At 34.7% G+C, this 16,630-nt stretch overlaps 4 protein-coding genes and 1 long non-coding RNA gene across 8 annotated transcripts; 2 read left to right on the top strand and 3 right to left on the bottom strand.

Moving 5' to 3' along the window:
• Nucleotides 1-589: 589 nt before the first annotated feature.
• LOC123210845 (chloroplastic import inner membrane translocase subunit TIM22-2-like) lies at nt 590-2,925 on the top strand. Its single transcript, XM_044629337.1, has 5 exons — nt 590-893; nt 1,938-2,002; nt 2,151-2,223; nt 2,294-2,347; nt 2,539-2,925. Exons 1-5 carry the CDS (start codon nt 686-688, stop codon nt 2,787-2,789), a joined length of 651 nt encoding a protein of 216 aa, XP_044485272.1. The 5' UTR covers nt 590-685; the 3' UTR covers nt 2,790-2,925.
• Nucleotides 2,926-4,810: 1,885 nt separating this feature from the next.
• On the bottom strand, nt 4,811-7,033 carry LOC123213433. Of its 2 annotated transcripts, XM_044632871.1 has the most exons (4): nt 6,543-7,026; nt 5,823-5,951; nt 5,469-5,653; nt 4,811-5,388 (listed from the first exon to the last, which is right to left on the bottom strand). In XM_044632871.1, exons 1-4 carry the CDS (start codon nt 6,981-6,983, stop codon nt 5,001-5,003), a joined length of 1,143 nt encoding a protein of 380 aa, XP_044488806.1. In that variant the 5' UTR covers nt 6,984-7,026; the 3' UTR covers nt 4,811-5,000. The 2 variants fall into 2 exon arrangements, with proteins under 2 accessions (XP_044488806.1, XP_044488814.1); XM_044632879.1 differs by lacking the exon at nt 5,823-5,951 and having other exon boundaries at nt 6,543-7,033.
• Nucleotides 7,034-7,764: 731 nt separating this feature from the next.
• On the top strand, nt 7,765-9,781 carry LOC123220511 (40S ribosomal protein S8-like). Its single transcript, XM_044642758.1, has 5 exons — nt 7,765-7,919; nt 8,059-8,131; nt 8,443-8,776; nt 9,043-9,218; nt 9,497-9,781. Exons 1-5 carry the CDS (start codon nt 7,916-7,918, stop codon nt 9,576-9,578), a joined length of 669 nt encoding a protein of 222 aa, XP_044498693.1. The 5' UTR covers nt 7,765-7,915; the 3' UTR covers nt 9,579-9,781.
• Nucleotides 9,782-10,548: 767 nt separating this feature from the next.
• On the bottom strand, nt 10,549-12,184 carry LOC123220520. The gene is made up of 2 exons (XR_006503064.1): nt 11,953-12,184; nt 10,549-10,964 (listed from the first exon to the last, which is right to left on the bottom strand). It is a non-coding gene; the product is annotated as an uncharacterized LOC123220520 (long non-coding RNA).
• Nucleotides 12,185-12,412: 228 nt separating this feature from the next.
• On the bottom strand, nt 12,413-15,898 carry LOC123220491 (putative MO25-like protein At5g47540). 3 transcript variants are annotated; one of them, XM_044642732.1, is made up of 11 exons: nt 15,633-15,898; nt 14,701-14,862; nt 14,483-14,601; nt 14,273-14,347; nt 14,098-14,191; nt 13,942-14,001; nt 13,729-13,797; nt 13,528-13,626; nt 12,996-13,040; nt 12,805-12,907; nt 12,413-12,725 (listed from the first exon to the last, which is right to left on the bottom strand). In XM_044642732.1, the coding sequence occupies exons 1-11, from the start codon at nt 15,756-15,758 to the stop codon at nt 12,652-12,654; spliced, it is 1,026 nt and encodes a 341-aa protein (XP_044498667.1). In that variant the 5' UTR covers nt 15,759-15,898; the 3' UTR covers nt 12,413-12,651. The 3 variants fall into 3 exon arrangements, with proteins under 3 accessions (XP_044498667.1, XP_044498676.1, XP_044498681.1); XM_044642741.1 differs by lacking the exon at nt 12,996-13,040; XM_044642746.1 differs by lacking the exons at nt 12,805-12,907; nt 12,996-13,040 and having other exon boundaries at nt 12,413-12,770.
• Between the last annotated feature and the right edge of the window lie 732 nt (nt 15,899-16,630).

Genomic DNA, 16,630 nt, shown 5'->3' with positions numbered 1-16,630 from the left:
AGGAAATTTAATTTTCCAAATCATTTATCCTACAGTAGTCTAAGAAAATATATATATATTCGAGGTAAATATCACATACCCTTAAGTTACGAAATTTCTTTACGAAAAATCACACACCTTATATTTGAATGTCTTTATTGAGTCGATTTATTTCAATAAGATTATAATACAGTGATACATATCATACGATATGATATATTCACTAGTGATATTATTAATATAATAAAACTATATATACAATTAAGAATATATATTATATATCTTAAATATTACTTTATTCTTAACATAAAGTTATTTAATTATATAATGACATATAATTATATACCATAATTATATACATTAAGTGTGTATATATAATTTTATTGGCTTGAAATATACTAAACATCAAATATGTATTTTGCTGAAGTATAATTTACTTGGGGTGTTTTTTAACTCCTAAAGTTTGGTGCAATAACACTGTTCCCCTCAATTTTTAAAAAAATAACTTGATAATACTGCCAAAAGAGTTGTTTAGTAATATAAATAAAGTTAAGCATATAAATAATATGTATAACATACGACATGTCGTATCCGCTTCCATGTATAAATTCAACACGGTTTACGCTGGTTCAGTCTCTGTCCGCAGCCGGTGTGTATTCATCAGATAAATCGACAGAGAAAAAGAGATAAATTCTGATATTTAGGCATGGCAACGCCGGACGATTCTTCTTCTGCGAACCCCATCAATGATGATAGTTCCAATTTCGAAAGTAACCCTAACCCTAACCCTAACCCTAACCCCAGTTCTTCTAAAGCTTTAGTCTCTGTTCCCTCTGGTTCCCCTGCTGTGTGCCTCGTCCAGTTCGCGAGCGACTCCTTCGCCGGCGCTTTCATGGGCTCCATATTCGGCTACGGTATGTATATATACGTTCACCCCTATTTTTTTGATTATGGGTTTTATTTTTGCTTTCGTTTTTCTTTTCTTAGGATTGTATGGTAAAGCTTAAATTTTTGTTGGCTACAGTTGATGGGTTTGGTTTAGTTTTTTCGCTACATAGTTGTTTCTTGGATATAATGGTTAAAATATAGGAATTTTTTAAATTCTTTCATGGCATATTTTATATCTTGACGCCAGATAGTTGATTCTTTGATATAATGTGTAAATCTTAGGTTTTTTTTCGGCTTGCTTATATTGTGTTTTTGGATTGAATTGCTGGACAAAGCTCTAGTTTTTTGTCTACCTTCATGGTTTTGGTTTATTGTGGGTTGAAGGTACTTTTGTTCCTTTTGTGGGGCGGATTATCCATTTCAGAGTATTATATGATGTTAATGTTGACTGATTATTGTGTATTCGAAGGCTATGTGTTGAGCTTGAAATTATCTTGGTGGTGGGAGAACCTGGAATGTGGGCGCATTATTTCTTCAAAACTTAATATCACATATAATGATGATGGATTTGGGATTCATTTTTACTTTTCTACCGCTAATTTTAGTGCTGTAGATTTTTTTTTTTGTTTTTGCATTTTTCTGCTGTGCTGTCAGGAAACCATTTTTACATTGTAACTTGGATGTCCATAATGTTATTTAGTTAAAAGTATGTTGGAAATAAGTGTTAGTAGTTTTGCACATATAGAAGTTATTTTGCTTTGGTGATTGAGTGAAGCTTTGTAGCTTCTTTCAGCATTGAGGTGATTGCTCTATTGTACAAGTAGCTGGGCAGATTTTTGTTTTTCCATCATTGAGCTTTGTCATCAGGTGGAACTTTTAAGTTGGGAACTTGATTTTGGGGATGCTATCTTGTAATTTGTGTTGGGAATGCAGAGATGACTTATAAACTAGTGATTTAGTTTGCCTTGGAAGTTGTAGAAAAATGCTGTCTGATTGTATGTCTTTGATGCTTATGATAATCAACCTTATTGTGGTCATGCATTAAAATGCATTGCGGGGACTTGTTTCAGGTTCCGGGTTGATTAAGAGGAAAGGCTTCAAAGGATCCTTTGGAGAGGCAGGATCGTATGCCAAGGTATGTGGAATTCCACAGTTTTTATTGCTGGTTGGATTCAAAAGTCTTGCTAAATTTTGACTGAATGTCATTGTTTGATTAACAATATACTGTGTTTCCATATTTGATGGCTATAAAGATCTCATACATCTATAAATTTGCTTTTTAGACATTTGCAGTTTTGTCAGGAGTACACAGTTTGGTTGTCTGTTTCTTAAAGAGGTTGAGAGGGAAGGATGATGGTATGGCATGTAACAGTGGAAAATTTAACTATTTCTGGTTTATATTATAATCAATGTTATATCTCTGCAGTAATTAATGCTGGAGTGGCTGGATGTTGCACTGGTCTTGCTCTAAGTTTTCCGGGTAAACTAATAATATCTTTGGCCATGCACTATTTTATTTACTGTAAGCGAGGAAATAAACAATTTTTTAATTTATTTGAATATCTATATGCTTGTTTGGCTCAAAAATAATATATTAGCTGCTAGGAAAACTTCCTTCTGGACATTTTTCTTGATTTTTGTTTTGTTTATGTTTGCCATTTGCTTATGCAGGTGCACCCCAGGCTCTCTTACAGAGCTGTCTCACATTTGGAGCATTCTCATTTATTGTTGAAGGGCTAAACAAGCAGCAACCGGCAATGGCACAGTCATTGTCCATGAGAAGCATAAGCGGGCGGTTCAAGAGGCCTTCTTCCTTTGCTCTCCCTCTTTCACTCCCTCTTCCGGATGAATTGAAGGGTGCTTTCTCCTTTTTCTGCAAGACCTTGAGAAAACCTAAAGACAACTTTCCAACTTCCTGTTGATAAACTTGTCTATTTCATGTATTTCAGTCTATAATAGATTTACCTATGTGGTGACAATGTATTATGTAGGTTGTTAGTTGAGATTTTGACGCTTATTGCAAGCAGAATAACGAATTTACTTATTGTTTGTTTTTTAGTGCTGCTACATTTCTTGATTAGGCTGAGCTTTAAGTTTGATTTGACCAAAAGAGAAGCAGAAAAACACGGACAAATTGATATTAAAGATGTTTCTGCATGAACCCTTTATTTAGTTCTATTAATGAAGAGGATGATCAAGAATTTGAAGAGAAGAAGTGTCTTTTTTAGAGGAAAATAAAGAAAACAGAAAGATACCAACTTATGGTAGGATCCCTTAATAGAAAATATTCAGCAGGCAATAGTATATCTTAATTGAGCAACACTATGTATATTCACTTTTAGTATACAAATAGGTTTATACGTATGTGTGTGATTAAATATTATTTTATCCTTAATTCAATATTATCTAATAATATAATGATATATATGACGTATAAGTATACAGTTTTATTGATCTTAATTTGCTGCAAATATATTTAATAAATGGAACTAAAATCCTTTCAGACTCCTATATTAATTGCCACATCAAACAGGAGAAAGAATACTACATATGTTAAACTAGAGGAGAATAAAAAATGGAGAAATCCAAAAGAATCCGAAAATGTATTTAGCCTACTTATGCTGCACATTGAGGAACACAGAAACAATATTTTGAAACCTTATTATATCATATTATCTAATCTATAATAACCAAGTAACATCCAAACAATTGACAAAAAAGCAAACATTTTTCTCTCCTGCCAAAGAGCTTCTCACCTTGTTTTTAGAACATCAGAATGCGTTTCTTCAAACTGTGAAGCAAAAGTGGTTAAGTCTGTAATATGCATTTGATTATTTGTGTGGAAGATGTCTATATCTACATTTGCAGAAATGTAGTTTGAAGGTAGACACCTTTGATCCTGGATGAGTGGATGGTACATATCTATGACCAAAATTCTCAGGAGAATCAAGAATAATGTCACAAGTCTTTGCATTATCATAAGCATTTCACGATATCTCTGATTCCAAAATGGGAAATTAGTCTGAAGTCAGTTATTCAAAACTGAAAAGTGAATCTGATATCTGTGATTTAAAAAGGAAAGGGATTATGATCATGTTCAGAATCAGAGAGATACTTCAACAAACTTACCCCTCTCATTTTAACCATAGACCTTTATTTCACTTTCTCTGATTAGTTGCCAATCTGAAAAATGAATTGTGAAACTTCCATACTGGAAAAATACTTAAAACATCATAAACAACACTTTTCATTGCTAAATTTTAGAAGAACAAAGTACACAACTTTTCTTATGGACTCTTCATCCCAAGGATTCATGGTAACACTATCTCACACACCCATCTGCAGTTTCTTGTTTTTACTTTCATATGTATATTAATTTTTTTCCTTCTTTTGCATTGTTTATAATGTTGAAGAGTAGTATATTGATAGCAGAAACTGACTCTCCCGTTGGCATAAATCCATGATCACATTATTTTGCATTGTAGAAGGTACTTTCCTGGTCAATTCTGCTGCACCATTCACTCTCATCTTTTTGATGACTGTTATATGAACTGTTTGGCCGATTTTGAGATTTTTTTCAGGTGCATTCTACAGGACTGATGCAAGACAAGGTTATGCATATGTTTCAGGTAAAGTAGATTGAGTCGATTTTCTGTAGATAGTAGCAAAACTAAAAGAACATATACAACTCTATCATATGGCATATGGAATATGAAAAAGATAATTATTGGGACAATCTTCAAAATGAATACGTGTACATAGGCCATGAACACAACCAGCATTCTGCTGTGTCACTGGAAAATCTCCTGATTGACAAAACAATCGGATATGAAGAATCACAAACATAGCAAGCCTTGTTGCTGCTCTGTAATGTGAACAATATGGGAATGTGAACTGCTTGTTTTTCTAGGTTTTGAATAGACAACGCAGATGAGTTTCTCAGTTTAGTGCAAGTTCTTTTTCATTCGGAATTCCATCAAACTTGAAGAATAAGCAAAACTAGCACAAATTTCCTACCTGAATGTTTCATTCTAGAGATGCCAAAATATCAATCTCAATGTCTCACGATTAATAATAGTAAAACAACATTCTCAACTTCTTATTAGAAGTGGTTTTCTAATAGACTTCAAAATTTAATACCTATTTCCACTTGTACTTTCAAACTTAATTTCATGCCTGTCAATGGAAGGGATATCATAGAATTCTGTCAAGTAGGACAAAGCTTCTGAGTTGTTGTCACAGATTTTCCATAATGATGCAACCTCATTTCTTGCTAAAGTACCCCAATTCTCACAATCACCAAGAAAGTCAAATAGTTTGCCATAAAATGAGTCGTAATTCATCACAAGGAAAGGAACTGGAAGCTTTGATCCAATCCTTTCCAGCTGAATTAGCGCTAGAATCTCAAACATCTCATCTAGTGTACCAATCCCACCAGGGAGAGCCACCACCGCTGTTCTGTCAGAGCTATTATTTCTAACTGCAGCATCCACCAGGCCATGTTTTCTTGCAGAGAAAAACCTGCATTTTGTTTGTAGTAGTTTATGCAACTTAGAAACCTTTGAGACATGTTAATAAAAACTGTAGCAGCAGAATATTACTTGCACGAAAGATACGTTTCCGAAGGTAGGTATGGATGAAATTTAGAGGCTGTCCATTCACCGGCTTCTCTATCAATCTTAAGTCCACCAACTGGCTTTCCTGCTTGCAAAGCGCCTTTTGTCACAGCATCCATGAGCCCTGGACCAGCCCCTGACCACGTGGTGCAGTCCAAAAGGTTTGCAATCTGCTCAGTTACAATGGCAGTCAAATTTGAGATATCAGGGCAGGTTTTATTCAGTAACGGATCCTATATTTGTTTGTGATGCATCCAAATCCAAGTTGTGTACACACACATATTAAGAAAATTGTAATTTGAGAATAAAGCAAGAAAACTATGATATGAGATATCTTGCCTCTCTACTCAACTCATGAGCTTCTGCGTAATATAGATGATCAGGTCCCATCCTTGCAGAACCCAAATACACAACTCCCCTCCCTAGTCTGTGTATGAGTTCATAGCATTGTTCTATCTCTTTTCTGACCTTTCAAACAATGAACCCAATTTAGAGAATAAGCTTCCCCATGTTCATAGAAACAGTAAAGCACACCATATATTCATAATTAAGTGGCAAAGCGAGAATGAAGCTAATCATCTAACAAGCAAGCAATGGCACAATATGGCTCCATAGATGTGAAAACAAGCAACAATTTCATCATTAATCCAGCTATCATGCCATGAAACACAATAATGAATCTTCAAGAGGTTTTTCCCTCCACCAAGCATGCGAAAGAGAGACAACATGCTAAATGCAAAGTCCGACAGCATGCCAATATTCAATCCTTTTGAGGTCCGTTTGAATCTGAGAAAAACTAAACACTAAAAACGCAAATCAACAAATCGGTTCTTATTTTAAACTCATGCTGCAATACTTATTTTTTAACTCTACCTCAATATGACTTCTTCCGATCATTCAATTAAACTCTCTACTTCTACAATGCAACTGGCAATTCAAACCTAATAATCAACACTTATCATATAACAAATAGAACAACAATTCTCAAAACTTCGAAACATGAATAAACAAAGATTTTGAAATATTAGAAACTTCAGAGAAAGTAAGAACTCGGTTTACCTCTTGAGGGCTTGTTCTCTCTTCAAAGTCAACCAACTCACTCTTACAAAGCAAAGCTGAAGCTCTCCCTGGGCAAGACTTAGACTTCGAAACAAATTTAACACTGAACCTCTCTTTCTCACTTAAAGTTTGAAACTTTACAATCTTATGACAACATTCCTTTAACAAAACATGAGAACCAAAAGAACCCACCAAAGAAAACCCCATTCCAGAACCTTCAAATGAGTATAATACTGTTCTTATTTTAGTCAACGGGTTGTTTCTGAGCAAGTGTTTATGCTTGAAATTTGCATATATGGACCATCTGAAAACTTCTATAAGAATTTTGCAGAGAAAAGGAATAGGGTTCCTACTTGGACAGAATTTTACGCTGTTGTCAAGCAGAAAAGTTAGAAATGAAAATTTCAAAAGGAACAGAATACCATATTGGGGACGCGACATTCAAATTGGGATTCGAATGTCATTTTTATATATCAACAAAAATTTCTTTTATTTAAACAGAGTATTGAATATATATTCCAATTACATCGATCTTTATAGATTGACAAATTAAGTTATGTAAGTTTTATAATAATTCAGATCATTGTGGTAGGGTTTACAATGAGAAATTATGGGCTGTATTTGAATCAGGATTAAGCCTGGAATAAATCTCAATTGAAAATCGATTTGAATATAAAATAAAACAAGTTTAAGATTATCTGAAACATAAATCTCAGTTTAAAAATAATTTAATTTAATAAAATTATATATATATATTTATTTTAAATATATAAATTAAAATATATTTAATACATATTATTAAGTAATTGAGTAATTTGATTTAAGAATATAGCACCATCTAATAACATCTTAACATATATAAATATGTATATATATATTTATATATATATATGTGTGTGTGTATAGCATTACATGACAACTCTAATTCAAATAAACTATATGAATTGATTTGAATATGCCTCCTTATATGTAAATAAATTTAATATTTGAATTCAATTTATTCAATCTGAATTCAAATCCAAACTCGATCAGCTCATGTTGCATCAACTCTATTTAACCCAATGTAAAATGTAACATAATACATATTTTTTCATATAATAATTTAATCCAACCAAAATAAAATGTTTTTCAGCCCAATTTTTTTGTTGGGCCTAGTTTGAATCCTGGTCTTTAGCAACAAGCTTTACAACCTAGGCCCAATGTAACGACACCGTTTTCCTGTCGAATTGAAAGTGGAACTAGGGTTTTAGTTATGAAGTGCATCCATAAATACTCAGCCACCAGTAGCGTTCTCTTTCTCTGTGCCAAACCCCAAAGCTTCACAGCTTCTTCGTAGACAGAGGAGAAACTTGTGATTTCTCTACCTAAGCAAAATGGGTATGTGAGTTCTCATTCAATTACTTTTAATATTAGTTGTTTTCTGGTTTTTTTTTTTTTTTTGCCTTGTGATGCTTATAGTCTTAATAAAATGGCAGAAGGATGATTTTTTTTTTTTCATTCAACCTGTTGTTGATAGGTATTTCTCGTGATTCTATGCACAAGAGACGTGCCACTGGAGGCAAGAAGAAGGCTTGGAGGAAGAAGAGAAAGTAATGTTTAAATCTCGTTGCTGTTCTTTAATTCAAGTTTTAAATTTTATCACTGATATTGGTTTTTGTTTCTGGTTTGCATATGTTGCTTTTCTCTTAAATTGCTTAGGGTTTCGTTGTTTCGAAAGATTCGATTTTGATGAGTACTTGATTTATGTTATTTGTGAATTAAATCTTAAGCAAATTATTAGGTGTACTCAATTTCTTTTTTTGGCTTAATGTTAATGGGGTTGTGTCTTAATATAAAAAAAATTTAAAACACTTGAGATAGAACGCTGATTTAGTTTATTTGTTATTGTTATATAATTAAGGTATGAGCTTGGAAGGCAACCTGCTAACACCAAGCTGTCAAGCAACAAGACTGTTAGGAGGGTTAGGGTTAGAGGTGGAAATGTCAAGTGGCGTGCCTTGAGGCTTGACACAGGAAACTACTCATGGGGAAGTGAGGCAGTGACTCGTAAAACTAGAATTCTGGATGTGGTGTACAATGCCTCTAACAATGAATTGGTCCGTACTCAAACCCTGGTTAAGAGTGCCATTGTTCAGGTTGATGCAGCTCCATTCAAGCAGTGGTATCTCCAGCACTATGGTGTTGACATTGGTCGCAAGAAGAAGGCTGCAGCTTCAGCCAAGAAAGAAACAGAGGTAATCCGTGTACTAATGTTTAAATAGACTATTACATATGAGTTTTTGAGTTAGTGTTAATGACACTAAGATTTGTATGGTTAGATTAAATTTTTCTGGTGAATGGTTCATTCTCCCATCTATTACTATTGTTTGTTTGCATTTTAATCTTTTTTTTATAAAGATGATTTAACTTGCCTTTATAATTCTTGTCATTTTAAATGATAGTTTAATCTTGTAATAATGTTTGAGTAGCGTTCACATCCTTGAGTTATTTTACTTTATAGGAAGGTGAGGCTCCAGCTGCTACTGAAGAGACAAAGAAGAGCAACCATGTTGTACGAAAGCTGGAGAAGCGTCAAAATGAACGCAAGCTTGACTCACATATTGAAGAGCAATTTGGTGGTGGTCGTTTGTTAGCTTGTATCTCATCACGACCTGGCCAGTGTGGTCGTGCTGATGGGTATATAATTTCCCTTTTTACTTTAAATCATATATTGTTAAAGCCTGATGAATTATGAATTGCTTGCAAGTCCTTATTATTTCTCCATGTTCTCTATCGGCATGGACACCAAAAAAATGCGTAGCCTTTTCTTAATTTCATTTACACCTATTAGACCAAAGATATGCAAGAGCTATAGGTTTAATAACCAGTTCACGTCTTGGCTGGATTTGGGACTATTGGCAATAGTTGCCTTATCTTACTTTTTATTAATGTGATTGCAAATCTATTTGTGGCAGATACATCTTGGAAGGCAGAGAGCTGGAGTTCTACATGAAGAAATTACAGAGGAAGAAGGGCAAGGGAGCTGGTGCTGCATAAACCACTTCTTGCAGATCAATTTTTCCAGTTTCACCTTTGTGTTTTCTTTTTTAGATAAACACTGAGCTTGAGATGATGAGTTGTTAGACTTGATTTTTGAAACCTTGTTATTGTTTAATATTTAATTTTGGAAACTACCAGTTTTTCTTAGAGTTAATGGCACTTGAATTGTCCTTAATCTGTATGAGATCATTGATTTTACATGGTTTGGTTATTGTGTATGGTTTAAATGTTTGGGCATTAATTCATTCCAATCCATGAACTGTTACTTAGGTTAAGTAGATTTGGTTCCTCTTGTTTACTGTATTTTCCTGATTAATTGAGCGAGCAATACTAGACCTATTAACAATGGGCATAATCTGATAGGACAGGGGACACTTGTGTTTATCTTATATCTTAGATTTTACTATGAGAGGTAGTTAGGATTATTAAGAGGGAAGGGAAGAAAATAAATAGGGTTTTGTGTGTTACTTGCTCGGGACAGCCCTAAGACTGAGGTTGTAGGAGGATTATCTGATTGTAACCCTTTCTAAAAGTAGATCTTTGTGGCTGGAAATTGGAGGCATGAGGTTCTTTGAACTGTCCAATTTATTCGTTTGTAACCTTTTCTATCAATAAAATCATCATTTCCTTACAGTGTTTTCAGTTAAAGTACTGTTTTAGGTGAATAATGGGTTGAGATTCAAAAGTATATTTGTTATCGTGTGATGTATTAGAGATAAAATTAATTGTTATTTATCTCTGATCAATCGATGTTTGAGTCAAGTACCCATTTTAAGTGGGTGAGTCAAGTATTAGTGTAAATATCCACCCAAGATGCTTGTTATTGTTCCTGACTCAAGTGAAAAACAAGGTTTGTCAGAATGTCCAAGATATCAAAATATTCTGTGAAATGTTTTTATATGATTTAATTGTGGGATTCTTTCATAAACAGAAATCAACACGTTTGATAGGCTGTCAAAGATGTCAATGAACCTTGAAGTAAATGTATGATTGAATGTTCTCCAATGGCAGTAAGTGATCAACAAATGCATTTGATGATAAATAAGAAAATACAAACACATAATGGGCTAGACCGACAGCCGAAATTATTTGTTCCACGGTAGAATGTCGTTAACGAACTTTAAACCAAAATGAAAGTGCACGTGGGTGCTTGACATTTGCATGAGACTCTGTGTGGTCTATGGTTTGCCACACCCATATTTCTTTCTTAGCTTCTCTCTGATAGCTTCAGCGCGAGCTTTTGTTCTGGCTTGTTGAGGAGCAACGTTGGCATAAGACAGATGTGCGCCAACAGCAAAAAGAGCTCCTCCAAATATGAAGCAGCCCACATTCATTGCCAGCTTCCCGGGCGTTGAAGGATAGCACGAAACCATTTGCCTTCACCTACAATACAACCACGACGCCAAGGAAGAAGAAAATTCAATCAACTGAAATAAAAGTCTCCATGTAATATGTGCATATGCCCAATGAAAAAATCCCTGATGCATGACACGTAGGATTAAGGGTGCATTTCATCGTGCCGAACCGAGATGCTGGCCAGTTCTGTTGAGGACTCAAATAAAGAAGAGTCTCACATCTAATAAACTTAAGTAAAATGAGTGGTATATAAGTGTTGTGGATTGGACCTTAACATAAGCCAATTGGTTTTGTGTAATATGGGTTTCAATCTTCACACTTGTAAGCCCAATAGATATTTCCGACATGGTATCAGAGCATGAACCAAACGACGGGTTTAACAGCCTAAGTGTTCCTGGATACAAGTGATAACGCACCCAGCCAAGAATCGGCTGAGTCGAAAGGCAGGTTTAACAGCCTAGGTGCTTGCACTTAAGGGGGGGTGTTGAGGACTCAAATAAAGAAGAGTCCCACATCTAATAAACGTAAGTAAAATGAGTGGTATATAAGTGTTGTGGATTGGACCTTAACATAAGCCAATTGGTTTTGTGTAATATAGGTTTCAATCTTCACACTTGTAAGCCCAATAGATATTTCTGACAAGTTCGAGCTTAGAACAAAGGTAAAATACCTTGCTCGAGTTAAAACTCAATCGAGTAGGGGTAAAAAATCAACGGAGGGTCACAGACATGGAGCTTGGATAGAAGGCATAATATCATGTTCAAACTGAGCAATTGAGCGCAAGCTCTAACTCAAAATCGGCTCATTCGAACCGAGCCACTCCACATAGGATTGGTAAAAAAGTGGCAGCCATGTCTAAGAGGCATTTTATCATGCAATTGACAGGCATAAGACATTCAGTTTAAAACTTTCAAAACTTTAAAACTTTCAAAATTCAACTGTACTGAATGAAAGCAAGGAATTGTACATAAAACAAAGTGAAAGAGCCAAAATTACTTGCGTTTGGGAGACCCACCTGTGCAAAATCTTACCTTGAGGCTTGAGATCACCCCTCGAATATCAGAACGTAAAAATAAGAGGCTGCTTTTAGGGGTAATTAGAGAAGCAAGGCCTTTCCCAGGCTATGAAATTTTGGTTATACTTTGAAATTCCTTTTTTACCCCTTAGAATTATATAATTCATAACTAAAATTTAACCCTTTTCAGTTTAAAATCAGCCGTATGAATATTTGTTGATAAAAAATCGTATTAGAATTACATCCCATTCAAACTTCAACTTTAAATCCAACGAGTCAAAGTTTGAAATATAAATTAAGTTTAAATTACTGTAGATTAAATTTAAAATTAAATTATTTACTAATTAAGTTTAGATCTCAACTCTTCGATTTTAAATTAATTTTTTATTTAAACCGATCTTATACAAGAAATTATTTTGACTTACTTTTGATTAAATTCAAACTAATTTGAAGATGAAGCTCCAATAAATCTACTTTTGAATCAACATTATAACTTTACTGATATTACCATTGACATAATTTCAATAAGATTAAGTATAAATTCTCGAGAGAATTATAATCAAAACTGGTAAACAAAGAAAAAGATAAATGCGCAGAAGAATGTATGATTCCAAGAAATAATCAATTGAAGAGCAATTACAAAGAGCTTAATTTTGCGTTATTTCTAGAAGGGTTGTAAAGTCTGTCCTTGAAGAATCACTAGTTAGCTTGCAGTGCCAGTTCAGCAATTTCTGCCATCACCTGAGCTTTGTCTTCCTGAAACTGGGCATCCTCTGCAGCACAGATGAGACTCAAAAGTATTCATCACTCAAGATCAACTGCCAAGATATCAAAGTTGTGAGATTTTACTACCTTTGTCAGAGTTGAAATCAGCCAAAAATCGCAGAAGCTTGTCTTGGTTGGCAATTAGTAAATTCATAATTTCAGGAGGCTTATTTTGGTTTGCGGCAAATAGCTGCCAACAATGAAATACAAAAAGGAAACAAGCAAATCAATCAGGCATCAAAAGGTTCAAAATCTGTATGAACCATTTCAAAACAAACCTTAAATACATGGAAAGCATCCATCTGGATGTTCTTGCTTGATTGCTGTAACCAAGAAATCCCAAAGCATTACAGAAGGCAAAGGCAAAGGCAAGACTTTTCTATAAAATAACAAGTATCATAGCACATTGATAGGAACTTTAGAAGAATCCTAACCCAAAAATAAGCAATTGATTTTGGAGAGTTCAAAGTCATAAAAAATTCACACCAGAAACTTGTACTTTTGGATGTGAGATCCAAACATCAGACTTTGGACTTGGGAACAAAATATACCACCATGTTACACAGCCCTGGTGTCCACACAATATGGTTGTACACTAGCTCCTTGCCAACATTAGGCGAACATTGCAATAGTGCAATGTAGGCATGATAGTTTCTATATAAAATGATACGAACCTTAGAAAAATCACATCTCAAAAGCTAGTTATTGAGATTGGAAAACCTAAAGTTATATAAATCCTATAACAGAAGCTCATACTTTTCGATATAAGATCCAAATCTCATAATTTGCACTTAAGATGGTAACACATACCCTTAATAGATTCATTAGAATAATCAAGTTATCTTTGGAGCTAACATAACGCATCATCACAGCAGAGTTTGAACGTTCAAGTAGGATGTCACCGAGCAGCTGAAAAAGATTGTGGAGCAAGTCAAGAGGAAGATTCAAGGGAAGAAAGAAGATTGCCCAGAAGAAATACAGAAGAGTTAACATTAGGGAGCTCTCAATTACCTTGAGAGCTTGCCTTCTTGTGATATAATTTCTTGATTCGAGCAACTTGGTATTGTAGTCATGGAAAAACTGGAACCATATAAATAAACGGATTGAAAATAATTATGCTAGAAGAATCAGTAAACAGTGACATAATTTGTAATGTTCTTGACTGGATCCTGTACTCATTCCATCTAAAAACAGGAAACGATGTAAACATAGTAACAATCTTACCCAATCAAAATTAGTGGAAAGAAATCCAGCAACTGTTGATTTATGCCTAGTCAATAGCTCCTGCAAAAGCAGGGTGATAACCATAATTCAAGCAAAGGATCAGTAAACTTGTGCAAGTTCTGGGTTTAATGTGCATCAATACCAAGCACAATCAACCTTGAAAGTTGCTGTAGCATCTGCTGCAATATCAAATTGTGGGAGCTGTATATAGTCAAAAAACTTCCTGAAGGACTCTGATTCCAAGACACTCCTGTAAGTAAACAATCATCTGTATAAGCTACAATACAGAAATTTTCTTAAGGAGAGAGGCTTCAGAATCAGATCACTGTACCTTGCAATAATTTGATGTCTGATACATTCTGTCAACATATTACCATAATGCAAAGCTATCTCAGGGTCCTCATACCTAAATAAACTTCAGTATGAGAAACTGGCAAAAAGGTTAAAAGCAACATGAAATGTATCAAACTCCAAGAAGTGCTAGAAATAAGAGATTTGCATATCCTATCGAAACTGCTGCCTCGAAGAACAGCTAGCTTACCCAGAAACGAGACTTTCCAAAAGATCTAAGTTTTCTTCCAAATAAATAGGAGCAATTAACCTTCCATCAACATGTTGCCTCTGCAAATTTGCAACCACTTGGGTGGCATCTTTGCGAGCCTATAAAAATCATCATCTTTAGATAATGAAAAATGCTACAAATTTATAACCAACATAGATGCTCATTCAATTAAAAAATATGCGACTTTCAGAACCCACCTCCAAATTTAATCTTGGAAGACAGATAATGAGAAGGCGAAGGGTGTCCTCTTTGAAGAACTCTTCTGTCAACTTTTTACAAGCTTCAGCAACAGGCCCGGATTCAGCACTTCCGTAAAGAGTCAACTTCATATCCCGGATTAACTTATTTAGTTCAGCTATCTGAAACCAGGTCAGTGCCAAACAGTTTAAGTAAATTATATCAAATCTAAGCAAAATTATCAAACTTATGCACTCAGGTTCAATCAATCTTCAGCACATCATGAAGTACAATAAGGGACTATGCATAGTGGCTCACAACTATCTACAGAACAAAAAAATTTGATTTTATCAATATGATAACTACCCACCACTAAAATATGCCAAAACAATCCCCAATAACCAAAACCAACACACAAAAACACCTATAGTGGATGCCAATGTCTCACACCTGTTAGAAGTCGAATCTCTTGGCAAAATATAACTCTTTGGTCTCCCTCTCTTGGGTAAAATTGTGAAACGAATAATATCTTACAATTGAGCTAACGGTTTCCCTCTCTTTCACAAAATTGCCTCAAATGGGGGGTCTAATAAGACCCAAGCCCCTCAAATGGGGGTCTAATAAGACCCAAGCCCCTCAAATGGGGGATTGATGTCAATATCTCACATTGGTTAGGAGTTGAGGGCTTAGCAGAATAGAACTCTTTGGTTTCCCTCTTTGCTGACAACGAAGGCCAAAACTGATAATTCCTTGTCTTGAAATGTAACAATTGATGCAACATCAACACATATTAGGAACTCAAAATATGCTCTTCTCCCTTCATTGACATTGCGAAATTCAATGCATCGTGAAATATATAAAAATAATGTGCATGCAATGCAAATGCAAAATAATAATTTATATTTGCTTGCATTAATAACAGTATGATTGATCCTGATGATCATGATAATACCTTCTCATCACGTTTACGACTATCAGGTTCATTGGAGAGGAGAGAAACCAGCAGATTACGAGTTAGACGTACAACTTCATCGGAAGCTTTTGGGGATTTGGATTTGGATTTAAATAAAATTTTCATCCTCGTATAAATTATACGTATCTTCACTCTATACGGTTAGGGTTCCAAAGGGCATGGCTTATTTTTTTTATTTTTCCTCTTTTGTTTTCTTTCTTGCTCTTCCAGAGAGTAAGGAAAGTTGACCGTTTGTTTCCCACGAAAATCGGTGGATCATGTTTAAATCTTGGGAAAAGTACTATTTCCCACCCAAATTTTAGCCCAATCTCAAACCCACACCAATAGGAGATGAAAAATTCAAACTTTCACCCATGGCCAAACTTTTGGTAATTATTTTTGTTAAAGAGAGAGGCAAAATAGTTATTTTACTATTTATATTAAAAGTTATAAAGTTTATTACTTTTTCGTCCCCCAAGAATTTAGAACTAATCTTTCACATTTACCTAAAGTTTTTTAACTTTGAAAAATAATATTTTTACCCTCAAACCTAGGGTTTCCATATTTTTCACAATCTAGCCTCTCATAACTTTCAAAAATAGCAGTTTCACCCCCCACTCTTCAACTTTATCTTCTGGCGTCGTCTCTGACCTTTTTCTTCTCCTAGTGTGACGGTGATGGTATGACAAAGAGACGAAAATCTCTTCGTCACACAATCCAGATGACTAAGAAAGATGTTTTGTTGTCCTTCATCGCTCGTCATGTCGTCTAGACACAAGGATGAAGCGTCATCCTTTGTCTGTTCTTTTAGATTTAGACGATATTTCGTCATCCAGATCTGAGCAACAAAAGTTCATCCTTCGTCGTCCTCTGTTGCAGGAGAAGAGAGATCGATGGAAAGCGTCAACCGTCGGTTGTGGTCGGATAAGGAAACAAACCTTAGGGGTGAAATCTAAACTTTTTAAATTTTGAGAATGGGTTGAAATGTTAGTTTTTGG

The sequence above is a fragment of the Mangifera indica genome, chromosome 1 (assembly GCF_011075055.1).
Source record: "Mangifera indica cultivar Alphonso chromosome 1, CATAS_Mindica_2.1, whole genome shotgun sequence".
Taxonomy (NCBI): domain Eukaryota; kingdom Viridiplantae; phylum Streptophyta; class Magnoliopsida; order Sapindales; family Anacardiaceae; genus Mangifera; species Mangifera indica.
Note: the sequence above shows the minus strand (reverse complement) of the source record. Positions and strands in the feature narration are given on the sequence as shown.